This window comes from Rhinoderma darwinii, chromosome 8 (assembly GCF_050947455.1).
Source record: "Rhinoderma darwinii isolate aRhiDar2 chromosome 8, aRhiDar2.hap1, whole genome shotgun sequence".
Taxonomy (NCBI): domain Eukaryota; kingdom Metazoa; phylum Chordata; class Amphibia; order Anura; family Rhinodermatidae; genus Rhinoderma; species Rhinoderma darwinii.
Window position 1 is genome coordinate 39,461,865 of NC_134694.1, and position 20,056 is coordinate 39,481,920.

Genomic DNA, 20,056 nt, shown 5'->3' on the forward strand with positions numbered 1-20,056 from the left:
AGTACATGATATAATAGTAGAGTTGTGAGTGCAGGCTGGGATTCCAGCTCTGCTCCTGACATCACTGTCCATATATGGACAGAGATGTCAGGGACAACCCCAGAGCTGGAGTCCCGGGCAGAGCGCTAGTAGGCTCTTCCTGGAGCTCCAGCTGTGCTCCTGATATCACTGGGACTCCTGCTCTGGGGAAGCCCCTGACATCATTGTCGATGTATGGACAGCGATGTCAGAGGCTTCCCCAGAGCAGAGCCTATACTAGCGCTCTGCCCGGGACTCCGCTCTGGGGAAGACCCTGACACACTGTCCATATATGGGCAGCGATGTCAGGGAATTCCAGAGTCCCGGAACAGAGCCCGTACTAGCGCTCTGCCCGGGACTCCGGCTCTGGGGAAGCCCCAGACATCGCTGTTCATATGTGGACAGCGATGTCAGGGAATTCCAGAGTCTCGGAGCAGAGCCGATACTAGCGGCTCTGTGTCCTGCGGGCCGCAGATGACAGCACCAGGGGCCGCATGCGGCCCGCGTGCTTGAGACCCCTGCCTTAAACTATAACTATATTTGAACCTTTCTGCATTTAAATATGAACATTTAAGTGTATATTGAAATCAAGATTTAACTTATCAACTCAATCTCGGGCCGTGCACATGTCTGTGTGCATTCATTTCAATGAGCCTGGACCGCGAAATACAGCCGTAATAAGACATGTCCTATCTTTTTGCGTTCCAGGCTCCCGGGCAATGCACGGACCTTGGAAACCACGGTCGTGTGCATGGGCCCATTGAAATGAATGGGACCGCATTTCACCCGCAGATTTGCAGGTGAATTGCAGCCGCAAAAAGACGTTCGTGTGCATGGGGCCTTACATAAACTGAATAACTGAATGAGAAACATTTACTCTGTTAATACCAAATATTTATAAAATAAATAAATAATAGTTATTTGGTTTTTATATAATCAAATAAAATGCTATGGCAGAAAAACAAAAAAGACACAAAACATTAATGCATTTATGGTAAAGGTCGACAATCAAGGTCCAAGACAACGTGGTCCACATGTGGTGCATATGATTTCACTTTCTCAATGCGCACAATACTCGTCTGCCATGGAGTGTTATGAACTTCTTGCAAAAACGTCTGGATTTTAATTTCTGTCGACTCCGCCCACTTTCTCCACATCATTCTCGGTGAATTTACAGAATCCTCTGCAAGAATGTTTTTGTTGCTTACTTCATGTTTGTTGATAAAACAGTCCACGTTGTGGTGAATATGTAGCATACCACCAGTGTTTTTCTTCAAAACTCTACAAGCTACAAGGTAACCTGCTTCAGATGTGGGGATTAGGCCCAAATTCACTCGATCAGCTACATCATGCAACAACAACTGAAGGAATAGAAAATATGTATTATATAACCATGAGATCTTCTTGGTTCATCTCATATAACATTCATAATAACCTAGTAAGTTTGAAAAAAAAGATATAGTCCATCTAGCTTACCTCCAGCAATGTTGATCCAGAGAAAGGCAAAAGAACAGTATCCAATTTTCTTCATCTTAGGGTCATTAATATATTATAAAGATAGAGACCCCAGTGGTATACCACTAGTTACCATAACCCAATCTGAATATGGTACATTAATGACAACCCGCCAATTTATTATCCTGCAACTGAATCAATTATACACATCCACAACAGTACCAGCATCCTCATTTTATGTTCCTTCAAAAAGACTTAAAGCAACCAGAGACATCATTTTAAATATGATGGGGTATATGAAGTCATATTAACTGGTGCCCTTCTGCTGCACCCTATGCCGTGGATCCGCTGTTTTAGGGTCCCCTTTGTGCTGTCCCAAAATGGTCAAACAGCCTGTTAGTGGCCGCACGTTAATGCTGGTAAACCGCCCCTTTAACTGCAAAATCATGCGTCCATGAATTAATACACCGTTTATGGCCGCACGATTTTGCTGGTTACAACAAATTACCCCCTATTCATTTTCAATGGCAGCGCCGGAAAAAGCGAAGTACTGCCCTCGGCTATCTCCGGCACTCCGATAGAGAATGAATGGAGCGGCAGTGCGCATGAGCATGTAACCAGAATACCCCTTAACAAGGTATTTGACAGCTGCGCCTACTTTTTGCCAGCGCGGTTGTTGGCCGCGCTTCGACCATGTCAGGGCGGCTCCGTTTGGCCTTACCCTTAGACTACGAGTCTGGGACACTTCCACTGTTCCCAGATTGGCCAGAGCTGCTCACGTAAGTAGTTCTGTCCAATCCGTGAACAGAGGGAGTGTCTTAGACTCAGTCTGAGAAGCAGGTGGCCATTTTGAGATAACAGAGGGGATCCTAAAACGGAGGATCCATGGAAAAGGGGCACAAATGGTGGGCACCAGGTAATATTACTTCATATACCCCATCACATTTATAATTTTATATATATAACATTTATAATTTTGCCCTCTAATTTTGACCTGAGAACGGAGGGTCACTTTAATTTAATTGGCTAAGAGATGTCATTTATTTTATAGACTGGGATAACCTCTTTAAAAATATTGTGTAGTTGTGAAAGGTACACACTTTGCTGAAATACAAGAGTTAAAGAGGCTCTGTCACCACATTGTAAGTGCTCTATCTCCTACATAATCTGATCGGCGCTGTAATATAGATAACAGCAGTGTTTTTTATTTTGAAAAACAATCATTTTTGAGCAAGTTATGAGCAATTTTAGATTTATGCTAATTAGTTTCTTAATAGACAACTGGGGGTGTTTTACTTTTGACCAAGTGGGCGTTGTGAAGAGAAGTATATGACGCTGACCAATCAGCAACCAATCATACACTTCTCATTGGTCGGAAAACTGCACAATGGGCAGGAAAACTGCACGTAAAAAAAGTCCCTCTGCCATCCTGCAGTCCAGCCTCCTGGGATGATATTTCATTCCATGTGACCGCTGCAGCCTGTGATTGGCTGCAGGGGTCACATCGGATGAAACTACATCCCTGGAGGCCGGCCTGCACGAAGAATCACAGGATTCTGGGTAAGTAAAATAAAAATAATTCTGAGTTGGAAATGGGGGAAACCCGCAAAAAAAGAACAGCGTTTACGCAAATACAATTGACATGGTGCGAATTAAAAAAAAAAATCGCACCGCAGGTCAATTTCTGAGTGTTTTTTCCGCTTACCATTTATTCTGCGTGTGGACGAGATTTGTTAAAATCTCATCCACTCTGCTGCTACTGTATTATGCCGTGGAATTTCCGCAACGAAATCCGTTGTGGAAAATTAGTATTTATGCGATGTGTGAGCTTACCCTTTTTCTGCCGCTGGCTGGATCAAGTTTTGTGACGCCTGAAACAAGTATGACTTCTTTAAGAGGACCTGTCAGCTCCCGGGATATGTCTGTTTTAATAAATACCTGTATTCCTCATGAAATAACTATACTGAAGAATCATTTCTGAGAACTGTGTGATGTACCCTTCCTTTGTTATTCCTTAGAGAAATTTCTTAATAAATTGACAACTGGGTGTTACCATTCCCCTTTTCAAAGGGGCAGGTCCCTTCCCCTCGACAGTGTCTGCCTGCCAAAGTACACACCCCGAACTGGCAGGGCCGCACCTTCCATGAGGCAAGGTGAGCCTGCCGCCTCAGGCGGCGGCACCTAGTTTAAGAGGGTGGGCGACATTTTGTGCATATGGGCTGGGCCGGGGGGGCGCATTTTACCTAGCAGACGTGCGCCAAGGTAGGCGAACGCCTGCTAGTACACGACTCCTCTCTGACGCTGCATGAAGCACACGTCATGAGAGAGGAGTAGGTAAGCAAGAGGAGAGATCGAACGCTCTCTCCTGTAAAAACAGAAGGAGAAGAGTGGCAGGTGATTAATATGGTAAGGGCGAGACTGAGCGTGGCCCTTGTTAAAGACAAGAGCGGCGCTTGCTGTGCTCAGCCTCCTGCCCCCACTAATTTAAAAGTGATTGGCCGATGCTGGGGGGGGGGGGGGGTTGTACTGCAAGGGGAGGTCAGTTCGCTATGCGGATTCTCTGTGATTCTCCTCTGCAAGCACTTCCTTTTTTTTTTTATTTCTCTGCATTTCTTTAGCATTTTCTTTTACGCACCCATAGACTTGAATGGGCGACAAGGTCCCCAAAAATATAGGACATGAAGTGAGTTTCACGCAATGGACACTCGCCGCTGCTTTCCGATGTCGTTCGTGTGTGGTCTGTGTTTTTCACACACCCATAGACTTCAATGGGCGACAAGGTCCCCACAAATATAGGACATGCAGTGAGTTTCACGCAATGGACACTCGCTGCGTGAAAAATTACGCATGTCTGAATAACCCTATTGACTTGCATGGGACTGTGTGCTGTCAGTTATTTAAACGGACAGCACATGGACGCGGAACACACTGGTCTGAATGAGCCCTTAGTGAGACTGGCCCAAAATATAGGGGACACCCAGCTCACTATGTCCCTGGGCAGACGATAAATATCACATATTTTTGCCCTTTCTTAAATATACCCTCTTTCTCTAGCACGAGATATCTAAATTGAAGCAATAAAAGTTATATTTTAGCCTTGCTTAACTTTTCCCTATATTTTATCCTTACTTTTTCCTCTAAATGTTCCTGACCTCTGGACTCTAGCCCCTACTCCCTTATACATCTTCTGGCCTGTACTTACAGATCTGGCTATGAGCCAGAAAATAGTAGCTGCCATGTTAATTTCATTGCAAGCCACTAAATCACCTGACATTCATCTACCCAACAATTAGAGGGGACATATCCCACTGATGCCAGCTTAGACAGCTGCGAAAGATCCTGGAGCTTTCCCTGTTGCAACTGAGAGGCTTTAGTGGTCTCATACATGGCTGATATTACAATTTACATTGCTTTTTGCCTAGGTCAGCGCAAAGGCTTGTGACCTAGTGTTCGCCAATTTTTAATCCTACATTTTACTCTTCATGGAGTGAACCAACTTCTGTGCCTAGAACTCTGATGCATCACTCCTATGTGAATAATCCATAATGGTTAAGTATGGTGGAAGTGCCTCTAGAGATAACAACCTATGCTCCAAATCACAAGTTACTAAAGGGGACATTGACAAGTTTGTAAAAAAAAAATTCCTCCTATTGCTGGGACTATAAGTAAACCTCAACCTTCTAAAACATTCCAATCTCGAACAAGGAAAGATTCTGAGGGAAAAAAAAGTGATAATGCTGAAACTCAGAATAGCAGTATCCTACCTATCTCACGTTCTTTCCTGCAACAAGCTTTGCTTAACCCCTTAAAGAGGCTCTGTCACCAGATTATAAATGCCCTATCGCCTACATAATCTGATCGGCGCTGTAATGTAGATAACAGCAGTGGTTTTTATTTTGAAAAACGATCATTTTTTAGCAAGTTATGAGCAATTTTAGATTTATGCTAATTCATTTCTTAATGACCAACTGGGCGTGTTTTTACTTTTTACCAACTGGGAGTTGTACAGAGGAGTGTATGACGCTGACCAATCAGCACCATACACTTCTCATTGTTCCAGCCCAGAATGATCCACAGCACAGTGTGCAGTGAAAGAAGATGAGCTGGAACAATGGGAAATGTATGACACTGATGGAATACAGTTAGAGGACGAACTTCAGTAAAAACAAAACTGAACATCTGTCACTAAGGGCCTGTTCACATCGGCGTTCTCTAACTGTTCCGGGGTTCCGTCTGAGGTTTCCGTCGGGTGAACCCCACAACGGAAAGTGAAACAGGCCCTAACTGACGCTAATTCTGCAACACTAAAAAATATATAGCTATAACTTCCTAAAACGCTACATCAATTTTTTTTATTACAAAATGAACGTCAGCTAACCTAAACGTCTGCTACCCTAACGCCCTATCTATGGAGGTACTGGCTACACCTAAGAGTTTTTATGGGGTTTTTTTACACTTTAAAAAAAGGGAAAATAAACTCCCTCAACAAATCACCAAAGATGCAAATTATTGACTCAGCACTCAGTAGGCTGCAGAGCGCACACAAGTAGATGGTACAGTCAAAAAAAAAAATAGGCCAAAAAATAAAACCTGCACCAAAATAATAACCACAGATGCCAATCAGTAATGGCAGTTACCGAATAGTGTTTAGCGTTCGCAAGATGCACACTGGAAAATGGTGTGGATAAAAAAAATAAAAGCCAGGAATAAAAAGGAAAACTGCATCACAAAAATGAACACAGATGCAGATCAGCGATGGCGGTCACTAATCAGCACTCAGTGGTCATAGGGCTCAAAGGGAGATAGTACAGATGAACCAAGGTAATTAAGGGAATTAGTGGATTGCAGTACCAAGAATGGTCATCAAACTTGTGGCTATTTAGTGTAGAAAAAACAACAGCTTAGGGAAAATCTAATTACAATGAACTTATTTATTTATATAGTGCCAACATATTCCACAGTGCTGTACTTACTGTCCCCATTGGGGCTCACAATCTATATTCCTTATTGGTATGCTTTTGGGGTGTGGGAGGAACCTGGAGGAAACCCACACAAACACCGGGAGAGCATATAAACACCATGCAGATTTTGAACTTGGTTGGATTTGAACCAAGGACACCAGCACTGTGAGGCAATAGTGCTAACCACTGAGCCATGCTACCCGCAGACCATGCAACCTGTTCAGACAGGGAACTCTCTGCCACAGAAAGTTGTGATGGCTGAATCATTGAGCAAGTTCAAAAAAGGGCCTTGATGCCTTTCTTGAAAAATATTACAGGTTATGAGTACTGGATTCTGGAGATGGGACGTTGATCCGGGGATTTATTCTGATTGCTATGTTTGGAGTCAGGGAAGAATTTTCCCCTAATGAGGAAAATTGGCATCCACCTCATGGGAGTTTTTGCCTACCTCTGGATCAACACAGTAGGATTATAGATTGGACCTGATGGACCCTGTCTTTTTTTTAAAATTATCAATTACGTAACGGCCATTATGAATATGTATGCCCCATGAATACATGGAAGGGATTGGTGCTTTCCTTGACAGCACCAATCACCACCATTTCACTGTGCCCTAGTGATAAAAAGACGTGATTGGCCAGTAAGCAGTAATCGCCGATGCAGATGAACTGCTGTCAGGAACAGTAGTCATCTTTACTTGTTCACTGTGTCATTAGATATGGTGATCACTTAACACTCCAACGTAACTGTATATTGGATTGCGTTAATCCCTTCAGAACGCAGCCTGTTTTGGCCTTGTGGCACAGCCGATTTTTTCAAATCGTACATGTGTCACTTTATGTGGTAATAACTTGGGAATGCTTTTACCTATCCAAGCGATTCTGAGAACGTTTTCTTGTGACATATTGTACTTTATGATAGTGGAAAAATTTGGTCGATAAATTCAATATTTATTTGTGAAAAACACCAACATTTAGAGAAAATTTGCAAAAAGGTGCATTTTTCTAAATTTAAATGTATCTGCTTGTAAAACAGATAGTAATACCACACAAAATAGTCACTAGTCACCATTTCCCATATGTCTACTTTATATTTGCATCGTTTTTTGAACATCCTTTTATTTTTCTAGGACGTTACAAGGCTTGGAACTTTAGCAGCAATTTCTCACATTTTCAAGAAAATTTCAAAAGGCTATTTTTATAGGTACCAGTTTAGTTCTGAAGTGGTTTTGAGGGCCTTCTATATTAGAATCCCCCAATAAATCACCACATTTATAAAACTACACCCCTCAAGTATTCAAAACAGCATTCAGAAAGTTTCTTAACCCTTTAGGCGTTTCACAGGAAATAAAGCAAAGTAGAGGTGAAATTTACAAATTTCCTTTTTTTTTTCTTCCGAAATTCATTTGTAATAAAAAAAATTCTGTAACACAGAAGGTTTTACCAGAGAAACACAACTCAATATTTATTGCCCAGGTCCTGAAGTTTTTAGGAATATCTCACATGTGGCCCTAGTGTCCTAATGGACCGAAACACTGGCCTCAGAAGCAAAAGAGTACCTACAGGATTTTGGGGCCTGCTTATTTTTAGATTATATTTTAGGCACCATGTCGGGTTTGAGGAGGTCTTGTGGTGCCAAAACAGTGGAAACACCCCAAAAGTGACTACATTTGGGAAACTACACCCCTCAAGGAATTGTTCTAGGGGTATGGTAAGCATTTACAGTGAAGGAAATAAGTATTTGATCCCTTGCTGATTTGGTAAGTTTGCCCACTGTCAAAGACATGAACAGTCTAGAATTTTTAGGCTAGGTTAATTTTACCAGTGAGAGATAGATTATATTTAAAAAAAAATACAGAAAATCACATTGTCAAAATTATATATATTTATTTGCATTGTGCACAGAGAAATAAGTATTTGATCCCCTACCAACCATTAAGAGTTCAGCCTCCTCCAGACCAGTTACACGCTCCAAATCAACTTGGTGCCTGCATTAAAGACAGCTGTCTTACATGGTCACCTGTATAAAAGACTCCTGTCCACAGACTCAATTAATCAGTCTGACTCTAACCTCTACAACATGAGCAAGACCAAAGAGCTTTCTAAGCATCTCAGGGACAAGATCATAGACCTGCACAAGGCTGGAATGGGCTACAAAACCATAAGTAAGACGCTGGGTGAGAAGGAGACAACTGTTGGTGCAATAGTAAGAAAATGGAAGACATACAAAATGACTGTCAATCGACATCGATCTGGGGCTCCATGCAAAATCTCACCTCGTGGGGTATCCTTTATCCTGAGGAAGGTGAGAGCTCAGCCGAAAACTACACGGGGGGAACTTGTTAATGATCTCAAGGCAGCTGGGACCACAGTCACCAAGAAAACCATTGGTAACACATTACGCCGTAATGGATTAAAATCCTGCAGTGCCCGCAAGGTCCCCCTGCTCAAGAAGGCACATGTACAGGCCCGTCTGAAGTTTGCAAATGAACATCTGGATGATTCTGAGAGTGATTGGGAGAAAGTGCTGTGGTCAGATGAGAATAAAATATAGCTCTTTGGCATTAACTCAACTCGCTGTGTTTGGAGCAAGAGAAATGCTGCCTATGACCCAAAGAACACCGTCCCCACTGTCAAGCATGGAGGTGGAAACATTATGTTTTGGGTGTATTTCTCTGCTAAGGGCACAGGACTACTTCACCGCATCAATGGGAGAATGGATGGAGCCATGTACCGTCAAATCCTGAGTGACAACCTCCTTCCCTCCACCAGGACATTAAAAATGGCTCGTGGCTGGGTCTTCCAGCACGACAATGACCGGAAACATACAGCCAAGGCAACAAAGGAGTGGCTCAAAAAGAAGCAGGTTCAGGTCATGGAGTGGCCTAGCCAGTCTCCAGACCTTAATCCAATCGAAAACTTATGGAGGGAGCTGAAGATCCGAGTTGCCAAGCGACAGCCTCGAAATCTTAATGATTTACAGATGATCTGCAAAGAGGAGTGGGCCAAAATTCCATCTAACATGTGTGCAAACCTCATCATCAACTACAAAAAACGTCTGACTGCTGTGCTTGCCAACAAGGGTTTTGCCACCAAGTATTAAGTCTTGTTTGCCAAAGGGATCAAATACTTATTTCTCTGTGCACAATGCTAATAAATATATATAATTTTGACAATGTGATTTTCTTTTTTTTTTTTTATATAATCTATCTCTCACTGGTAAAATTAACCTAGCCTAAAAATTCTAGACTGTTCATGTCTTTGACAGTGGGCAAACTTACAAAATCAGCAAGGGATCAAATACTTATTTCCTTCACTGTATACCACACAGTTTTTTTGCAGGATTTAGTAGAATTAGGCCGTGAAAATTAATATAAACATTTTTGTCCACTAAAATGTTGAATTTTTGCATTTTCACAAAGGATAAAGGAGAAAAAGTCGCCCTAAATTTGTACCGCAATGTCTCCCGAGTATGACAATATCCCACATGTGGTAATAATTTATTTTTTTAATAGAAATTAATTAACCTTTGCAGGACTGATCCTTTTTTGCTTTTCCATTTTAGTTTTTCACTCCACGCCTTCCAAACGCCATAACTTTTTTATTTTTCCATGAATTGAGAGGTGTGAGGGATTATTTTTGGAAGGACGAGCTGTAGTTTTTATTGGTACATACAACTTTTTGATCAGTTTTTATTACATTTTATTTAGAGCTTTGGTGACCAAAAAACAGTGATTTTGGCGTTTTAAATTCTTTATTTCTAACGGCGTTCATAATGCGCTATAAATGACAATTGTACTTTATTCTGCGGGTCGGTACGATTACGGCGATACCATATGTATATAGTTTTCTTATGTTTTGCAGCGTTTGCACAATAAAATCACTCCTTTATAAAATAATTTATTTTCTGTGTCACCATGTTCTGAGAGCCGTAACGTCAAAAAAGCTGTGTAAGGGCTTATTTTTTGCGGGACGGGTTGTAGTTTTTATTGGTACTATTTTGGGGTACATGCGACTTTTTGATCACCTTTTATTCTATATTTTGGGAGGATTGGTGAACAAAAATATTGATTCTGGCATTGTTTTTAGTTTGTTTTTTTGCAGCGTTCACCATGCGGTAAAAATAACATTATAGTATTATAGATTGGGTCGTTACGAACGCGGTGATACCAAATATGTGTAAGGTTTTTTAACGTTTAAATTTTTTTCCTATAATAAGAGACTTATTATAGGAAAAAAACATCTTTTCTTTTTACACTTTTGTAAAACATTTTTGGTCCTCATAGGCTTGCATAGATGGCAGACCCGGAGGCCGTTGTCTGGCCCCCGGGTGCCATCACAAGCATCAGCAGCCCCGACAATTGCATGGGGGCTGCTCATGTGCTACAAACCCCCTACATGCGGAGATTGCAATAGAGCTCCGCATTTAACGGGTTAATTGCCGAAATCAGCGGCAATGAGCTACTGATCGGCAACAGTGGAGTGTCAGCTGTCAGGGACAGCTGACGTCCCGGTTCCCGATGCACACTGTCACAGACACTGTCACCGACAGTGTGCATCGTGAACGGCAGTGACGTCCTCTCACTCTGACAGGAAGTCTATCAGGAGGCTGGTCCGGATAGGCTTCCGTACATGGCAGACACGGAGGCCATTACTTGTGAGGTCTGCCGGTGTGCTAGAAACCCCTAAAATGCGGCGATTGCAATCGATCACCGCAATAACGGGTTAATTGCCGAAATCAGCGTAAATAAGCCGCTGATCGGCATACAGTGGAGTGTCAGCTGTCAGAGACAGCTGGACTCCCGGTTGTCAGTGCACACTATCGCCGACAGTGTGCACCGGGAACTGCGCAGTAACTGTACGTCACCGTGCGCTAAGACACTGGCCACCTGGACGTACAGTTGCGTTGTGGTGCCCCTAGGGATTAAGTCCTTGGCGACGTAACTGTACATGGCTTGTCACAAAGGCGATTCATATATATATATTTTTTCTGTATATAAAAAAACCTTATTTATATGGTTTTTACTTTTTTTTTTATTAGTCCCCCTAGGGGACTTGAACAATCAATCGTTGGATTGTGTCTTTTACTGGCTCCTATTAAGCCCTGCCTCTGGGCTTAATAGGAGGACAAAGATGGCAAACCTGGGAGTCTTCAGTAGGGCCCCCCTTTTTAACGGCTTAGATGCCGCGGTCTCCATATTGACCACAGCATCTAAGTGGTTAAACGGCCGGAACTGGAGTTATCTCTGATCCCAGCTAGTGAAGTGAGGTGTTGGCTGTAACATACAGCCAACACCCGCTGAGTATAGAGTGGGGACAGCCTGTGAGCCCGCTCCATACGCACCCTTCCTGGCTATGATGTTACTGTACGTCAAATATCGGCAAAGGGTTAAGATTTATTATTTATTTATTCTTTGTTCCGGAGGATACCTGTAGTATAGATTTCATGATAGAATAAATAAAACAATAACTAACTGACACTGATAATTGCTTATTGTGTTACCTGACTGCTGTCACCTTCATGAATTTGGCATTTGTGAGACACCTTGTTAATGTCCAGGTTTTTCTGCAAAGCTGTTATAGCATCAGGATTCCACTCACATGCATGAACAAAAGCTGCACCTGCATGGACCAGGAAAGGCAGGGTGAAGTATCCAATACCTAAAATAATTATGCATACATAGTTACATAGTAGTGATAGTCTGCGGCAATGTACAGTACAATAAATGTTGTTCTCAAAATCCCATCCACGTGTAGCAGAAAAAATCCACATGGCAATATGATCATGCTATGGATTTTCAACTCAGCAGCATGCTTCATTATGCTGTGAAAAAGTCATGGATTTTTACTGCGGATTTTAATCTTTTAATATAGGTATAAGTCTGCAGTGAATCCGCTGTAAAATCATCATAGCTTTCATTATATTCAGTTCCCCTGTGATCACATTCCTGCCTAGTTCTTTTATAGAAAGTCCCTATGCTTAAAGAGGCTCTGTCACCAGATTTTGCAACCCCTATCTGCTATTGCAGCAGATAGGCGCTGCAATGTAGATTACAGTAACGTTTTTATTTTTAAAAAACGAGCATTTTTGGCCAAGTTATGACCATTTTTGTAGTTATGCAAATGAGGCTTGCAAAAGTCCAAGTGGGTGTGTTTAAAAGTAAAAGTCCAAGTGGGCGTGTATTATGTGCGTACATCGGGGCGTTTTTAATACTTTTAGTAGCTGGGCGTTCTGATGAGAAGTATCATCCACTTCTCTTCACAACGCCCAGCTTCTGGCAGTGCAGATCTGTGACGTCACTCACAGGTCCTGCATCGTGTCGGACACATCGGCACCAGAGGCTACAGTTGATTCTGCAGCAGCATCAGCGTTTGCAGGTAAGTAGCTACATCGACTTACCTGCTAACGCCGATGCTGCTGCAGAATCATCTGTAGCCTCTGGTGCCGATGTGTCCTCGCTCGGCTGACACGATGCAGGACCTGTGAGTGACGTCACAGCGTGATCTGGCAGAAGCTGGGCGTTCTGAAGAGAAGTGGATGATACTTCTCGTCAGAGCACCCAGCTAGTAAAAGTATTAAAAACGCCCGATGTACGCACATAATACACGCCCAGTTGGACTTTTACTTTAAACACGCCCAGTTGTACTTTTGCAAGCCTCATTTGCATAACTACAAAAATGGTCATAACTTGGCCAAAAATGCTCGTTTTTTAAAAATAAAAACGTTACTGTAATCTACATTGCAGCGCCTATCTGCTGCAATAGCAGATAGGGGTTGCAAAATCTGGTGACAGAGCCTCTTTAAAGGGAATGTGTTGCCAGCAAAACATGTTTGTTTTTTTTTAGTTAAACAATTAGTGTGTAGGTGATTAAACATTGTTCTAATTTTTTTATTTTTTTTTTACGAGTCAGAAAATATTATAAATTGGATTCACTTGGATTCTAATTTATAATATTTTCCATTGCTGGTCACTAGATGGAGCCATTCCCAAAATTACAGCATTGCATGTGGTAAAGCAACCACATTGCTTTATGCTGCAAAATTGGGTAAAAATCCCTCGCTCTAGTGAGCTCTCAGAATCCCCCCCTCCTTTATCCTGGCTAGTGCCGGGAGAAACGAGGGGTTTGAACGGTCTAACCTCCTACACTGTGTGTCGCCATTTTTTGAGCTAACACACAGTGTAGTAGGTTTACATACAGTAGTAAACACACACTAAAACAGAAACATACATAGAAATCCCTTACCTGCTCCAGTCGCCGCCGCTCCCTCCGGTCCATCCGCTCCGTCTGCTGCCGCTGCTCCATGTGCACAAGTCCGGAAGCCGCGACCGGAAGTAGTAATATTACTGTCCGGCCGCGACTTCCGGTCCACAGGAAAATGTCGCCGGACGGCGTGCATTTCAAATTGAACTGTGTGGGAGCGGCGCATGAGAGTGGATGGAACGGGCCCCGTTCGCAGTCCCTATGGGACTGGAGCTGCCGTATTCCATGTCTGTATGTGTCGTTAATCGACACATACAGAAATGGAAAAAAAAATGGCAGCCCATAGGGAAGAAAAAGTGTCAAAAAAAAAAAAAGTAACACAAATTAATCCAAACGTTTTTAATAAAGCACTAACATCTTTAACATATTAAAAAAAAAATTGTGGTGACACTGTTCCTTTAAATCACCTCTCCCCATCAGAGCTAAATAATGCCCTTTAAGACAAAATCCAGCAAATCCGCAGAAAATGTCTTCTACTACTTCAGGAAGTGGCCTAAAATGTCATTATTTAGCTCTGATGGGGAGAGGTTGTTAACCCCTTAAGGACACAGCCTGTTTTCGCCTAATGGACAAGGCAATTTTTTTCAAATCCGACGTGTCACTTTATGTTTGAATAACTTTGGAATGCTTATACTCTATGTTAGTGTAAAATTTGGTCGATACATTCAGTGTTTATTTGTGAAAAATACCAAAACTGAGAAAATTAGCAAAAATTGGCATTTCTCTAAACTCAAATGTATCTACTTGTAAAACAGATAGTAATACAACAGAAAATGATTTACTAGTTCACATATCCCATATATCTACTTTATGTTGGCATCGTTTTTTGAAAATTCTAGTATTTTTCCAGGACGTTACAAGGCTTAGAACTTTAGCAACAATTTCTCATGTTTTCAAGAAAATTTCAAAAGCCTATTTTTACAGGAGCTAGTTCAGTTGTAAAGTGGCTTTGAGGGCCTTATATATTAGAAACCCCCTATAAATCACCCCATTTTAAAAACTGCACCCCTCAAAGTATTCAAAACAGCATTTAGAAAGTTTCTTAACCCTTTTGGTGTTTAACAAGAATTAAAGCAAAGTGGAGATGAAATTTACAAATGTAATTTTTTGGGGAGAAAATCTGTTTTAATATTTTTTTTTCTGTAACACAGAAGGTTTTACCAGAGAAACACAACAATATTTATTGCAGATTCTGCAGATTTCAGAAATATCCCACATGTGGCCCTAGTATGCTAATGGTCTGAAACACAGGCCTCAGAGTCAAAGGAGCACCTAGTGGATTTTGGGCCCTCCATATTATAATATTTTAGGCACCATGTCAGGTTTGAAGAGGTCTTGTGGTGCCAAAACAGTGGAAACACCCCCAAAAAGGCACTATTTGGCAAACTACACCCCTGAAGGAATTTATCAAGGGGTATAGTGAGCATTTTTTTAATAACATTCTTTTTTATTTGCATTTTTGAATAAACAAAATCGAACAAATGAACAATTCCCAAAATGTATCGTTGTCAATTGTGCAAAACACGGAAGAGTGACAATGCATATAGTTTCATAACATGGACAATAACTAACAGTATACTAGGCAATCATGGTCATAAAATTACATTAGACAATTCAACCCTGGGTCGCAGCCCAAGGCTATTTGTTTCTAACATCATGAATAGCAGAGTAAACATAAACATGTCACCGCTTAGCTTTATGCACCATCTATATGTATCCGCTTTCCCCTTATGAACCTCAGAAAACCCCTTTGTTAAACCTAGCCATATCTGATCCTCTCTCGAAATTATATCCTCCCCGAAATGTCTAGCGATCCCAAGGATCCACTTAGGTGCGCTTTCACATACCATGCTGTGTATCTAAAAGGAGACATCAAGTCTTTGATCTCCTGTCTATTCAATTGAGTAATGATAAATTGCTTCCACTTTTTCCAAAAATTATCTGTTGTCTGTTCCTTGTGTCTTTCCGTGTCAAGGCGATCTATATTCAGAAGATTTTCAGCTGTGTAATTATCTCTGCTACCGTTGGGACATCTGTGATCAACCAATTTTGTAATAAGCATCTCTTTGCCACTATTAAGATGATGTGAATTATCACGGGTACCCGTCTTAAAATTGTACTGGTGTCCTCATCAGGTGGTCTCACCTGATGAAATAACATACTTTGTGGTAACAATGTTAAGGAGGGGGGACCAAAAGGCAAACCGACTCATTTCCACCCAAAACTCTCAGGTGGTGGACAGGTACAGATACCGTGGTACAGATCAGATTTGGCCATGTGGCATTTAGGGCATGCAGTGATCCTTTCGGGGTTGGAAATGGTAGCTGGAATATTGAAACCATATATAGCATTGTGCATCAGTTTGAAATAAGATTGATTTCCTTGCTCACTATCTCCCACCCCTTTAGTATGACATCAGCTAGGTCTGGATTACCGGTCGCTATTTTCCCAGGTTTTCTAACTATTTCTACAGATGTTGTATAATGAAGAAATTGTGGCTTTTTCCATTCTGGGACCTATAATTTCGTCAAAGTTATGTATATGCACCTCCTTATTAGGGATGTCACGATACCAGAATTTGGACTTCGATACCGATACTTTGTGTAGTATTGTGACTTCGCTACCAAAACGATACTTTGCCAACAGTAATAAAAAAAAAAAAGTTCTTCGATTTTCTGATGTGAGTCGAGGTGTGATGAATTTTTAATGTGCCTCACATTAATAGTAATTAACGCCCATCATGTTTCTCAGTCATAATGGGTTAATGTGTAAGGTACATGATGGTATTAATTACTATTAATGTGAGGTACATGGAGGTTAAATTCATCACACCTCGTGCCTCACAATAAGTGAAAGAAAGCAGTTTTTATTTTACTTTTTGACAGAGTACACATCATAAATGACGCCAAAAAATTGTTGTGCAGATTATTACGGCCGCGCCAATACCAAATATGTGTATATTTTATGTATTGAGACTTATTTTAATGTTTATTGTAAAAATAGTGTATGTATTTTTTTACATTTAATATTACTTTATGTTTTTACTTTATTTTTAAACTTTAATGTACTGGCATATATCTATATGCCAGTACATTAGCCTGTGTACTGATAGGTATGTCCTAACAACTGCCTGTGTACTAAGTATGCCCGAACAACAGGAAATATGGTAAGACAGCCCTGGGCTGTCTGCCCATATATGGTATGTCCCTCAATCGCGTCACAGGGATTCCTGTGAAGCGATGCAAGGGGCCCCCCCTTCTCATTTTCCCCTGAATGCTGCAGTCAGGGGAAAAGCGGCGGAGATGAGAGATTTTTCTGATCTCCGCCGTTATACAGCGGGGCTGCGGATGTGTAATACAACCATTGCCCCGTTCCTAACAAGTGCGTGCGCGGTCAGCATCAGGTGATGTGGCCGGCACTACACTAATGAGCGGCGCGCAGGCACTGGAGACAACATGGGGGTGTTTTGCAGTGCGCCCGCCATGTTCTGTCTTCATTGCCGGTAATCATTAGTACAGCGCCGGAAACCTCATCCTGACAGTGCGCACTTGTTGTCAGGACTCCAGAGCAGGGCGATGGCGGTATTACACAGCCGCAGCCCCTCTCTCATACATTCATGTGTTACAATGCTAAGCTGTGTATCGAACCGTTTGGGGATGCACAGTATCGAAGCAGTATCGAAGTTTCAATGCATCGTGCATCCCTACTCCTTATGTAAACATTGCAATCTATCCTTACAAAATGTCATAATGTGCATTAAAGAGGCTCTGTCACCAGATTTTCAAACCCCTATCTCCTATTGCAGCAGATCGGCGCTGCAATGTAGATAACAGTAACGTTTTTGTTTTTTCAAAAACGAGCATTTTTGGCCAAGTTATGACCAGTTTTATATTTATGCAAATGAGCCTTTCTTACGTACAACTGGGCGTGTTTAAAGTTAAGTCCAAGTGGGCGTGTATTGTGTGTGCACATCTGGGTGTGTTTACTTGCTTTACTAGCTGGGCGTTGTGAATGGAAGTGTATGATGCTGACGAATCAGCATCATCCACTTCTCTTCGTTACCACCCAGCTTCTGGCAGTTGCCAGACACACAGCGTGTCCTCGCGAGATCACGCTGTGACGTCACTCACTTCCTCCCACAGGAACTTCATCGCGTCGGACGCTGTGTGTCTGGGAACTGCCAGAAGCTGGGTGTTAACGAAGAGAAGTGGATGATGTTGATTCGTCAGCATCATACACTTCCATTCACAACGCCCAGCTAGTAAAGCAAGTAAACACACCCAGATGTACACACACACAATACACGCCCACTTGGACTTAACTTTAAACACGCCCAGTTGTACTTAAGAAAGGCTCATTTGCATAAATATAAAAATGGTTATAACTTGGCCAAAAATGCAAGTTTTTGAAAAAAACAAAACGTTACAGTTATCTACATTGCAGCGCCGATCTGCTGCAATAGGAGATAGGGGTTTGAAAATCTGGTGACAGAGCCTCTTTAAGTGTTGTGCTAGCATAATATTTTTTTCTCTCCATTCTCTAAAGAGAACACTGCGTTTACACTGCGTAAACTCCGGATGGCCCCAAAGCGCTATCTGTTTGGATAATAGAAATGGTACTTCAAATAGTTTTCTCAAAATCTTCCATGATATAATGGTATCCCTGAGTAAGATTGAGTGTTTCGCATAGTTCGGGAGCTTGGAATATCTGGTGTGTAGTAATGCCAGTGGATTCCATGGAGCCGCCAATTGTTTTTCTAGTTCTCAATTTGAGAAGTGACTAGTGCCATGTATCCAGTTCAGCAAGTGGCAGGAATAGACACGCTAGGTTATACCCACTTATGTTTGGAAAATGTATCCCCCCCTCCACCTTGCAATACATCAGTTTAGAATATGCAATTCTCTGGCATTTTCCTTCCCAGATAAAGCGAGAGAACGCTGCATTCAGCCGCCATATGTCTGCGTGTTTCAACAAAATAGGGAAAGTTTGTAATGGATTGAGGAGTTTCGAGAAGCTCATCATTTTCACTAAATGGCATCATCCTAAAAATGTAAGCGGGAGGTGATGCCATTTTTGCAGTTCTAGTGAAATCTTGGAGCTGTAATTCAGAGTGTATAGGGTGTCCGGCCTCCTCCCAATTTTAATGCCCAGGTATTTGATATTGTGAGCGGTTGTTTGTATGGGAATCCCTAGTCTGGACCAATATTCATTAGAATGGGGGTGACCTCATTCCAGTAAGTCACTCTTCGAGATATTAATTTTATACCCTGAAAATACTCCAAAAGCGTTAATTTTATCTAATAGATAATGTAATTGACCTTTGGGGTTTGACATAAAAATCAGGATATCTTCCGCAAACTAGGTATGTCGTAACTCTTGTTCCCCCACCTGTATTCCCTGAAAGGCGCCGCCCAATGCTAAGAATCTTACCAGGGGTTCGAAGGCCAGGTCAACGAGTAGGGGGGACAGTGGACACACCTGCCGAGTTCCCTTCTCCAATTTAAAAGCTTCTGATATAAAACCAGGAGTGTGTATCTTAGCCTTCGGTGAATCGTAAAGGCCCCTTAGGAGTGTCCTAATAGTTCCCGTTATATTCATCCTGTCCATCACCATCCCCAACCAGCGCCACTTTACATTATCAAACGCTTTTTCAGTGTCTACAGTCAGCAAAGCCGAAGACTCGCCCGGCTGGGGACAGCGACGTACCCTATCCAGAACCGTCAACACTTTACGGATGTTTACTACTGCAGATCTCCCCTTAATGAATCCTACCTGTGACAAATCTATAAGAGCAGGCATCAAGGTCGCCAACATATTCGCCATAATTTTCGTAAGAATATTTAGCTCTTGATCAGTAAGTGAGATGAGCCTGGATTCAAGAGGTCTTTCCCTGTTTTGGGCAGGACTTTTATGTTAGACCATGCCTGTAATGTTCCAGTATTCAGCACCACATTATAATAATCCAGTAATGGAGGAGCAATCTGATCTATCATAGCCTTGTAAAATTCCCTTGTGAACCCATCTGGCCCCGGTGACTTGCCATTATGTAGATTTTTTTTTATAACCCTACTAACTTCCTCCAGCGAGATATCTGCATTGAGTTTGTTTAATTGGTCCAATGTAAGAGACGGAATATTAACTGAGTATCCCCTCCCTGTGATAGTGAGCATTTAAATCCCACCATTTTTTTTACTGTATTTAGTGGAAATAGGTATGTAAAAATGAAAATCTAAATTGTTCCCAACAAAATGCAGAAATCTTCAATATTTACAAGGCATAAAGGAGAAAAAGCACCCCAACATTTGAAAAGCAATTTCTCCCAATTACGGCAATACCCCATATGTGGTAACAAACTGCTGT

At 41.8% G+C, this 20,056-nt stretch overlaps 1 protein-coding gene across 4 annotated transcripts in view; it reads right to left on the bottom strand.

Annotated features, from left to right (window-relative positions):
* Positions 1–929: 929 nt before the first annotated feature.
* TYW2 (tRNA wybutosine-synthesizing protein 2) overlaps positions 930–20,056 on the bottom strand; it is an 80,527-nt gene continuing 61,400 nt past the window's right edge. For 3 of the 4 annotated variants that reach the window (XM_075835608.1, XM_075835610.1, XM_075835612.1), the window contains 2 exons: positions 11,937–12,094; positions 930–1,379 (listed from right to left, as the gene is read on the bottom strand). In XM_075835608.1, coding sequence (XP_075691723.1) covers positions 1,008–1,379; positions 11,937–12,094 — 530 coding nt within the window. In that variant the 3' untranslated portion in view covers positions 930–1,007. The remainder of the gene's footprint in view (positions 1,380–11,936; positions 12,095–20,056) is intronic. The other variant, XM_075835611.1, reaches the window with a different exon arrangement.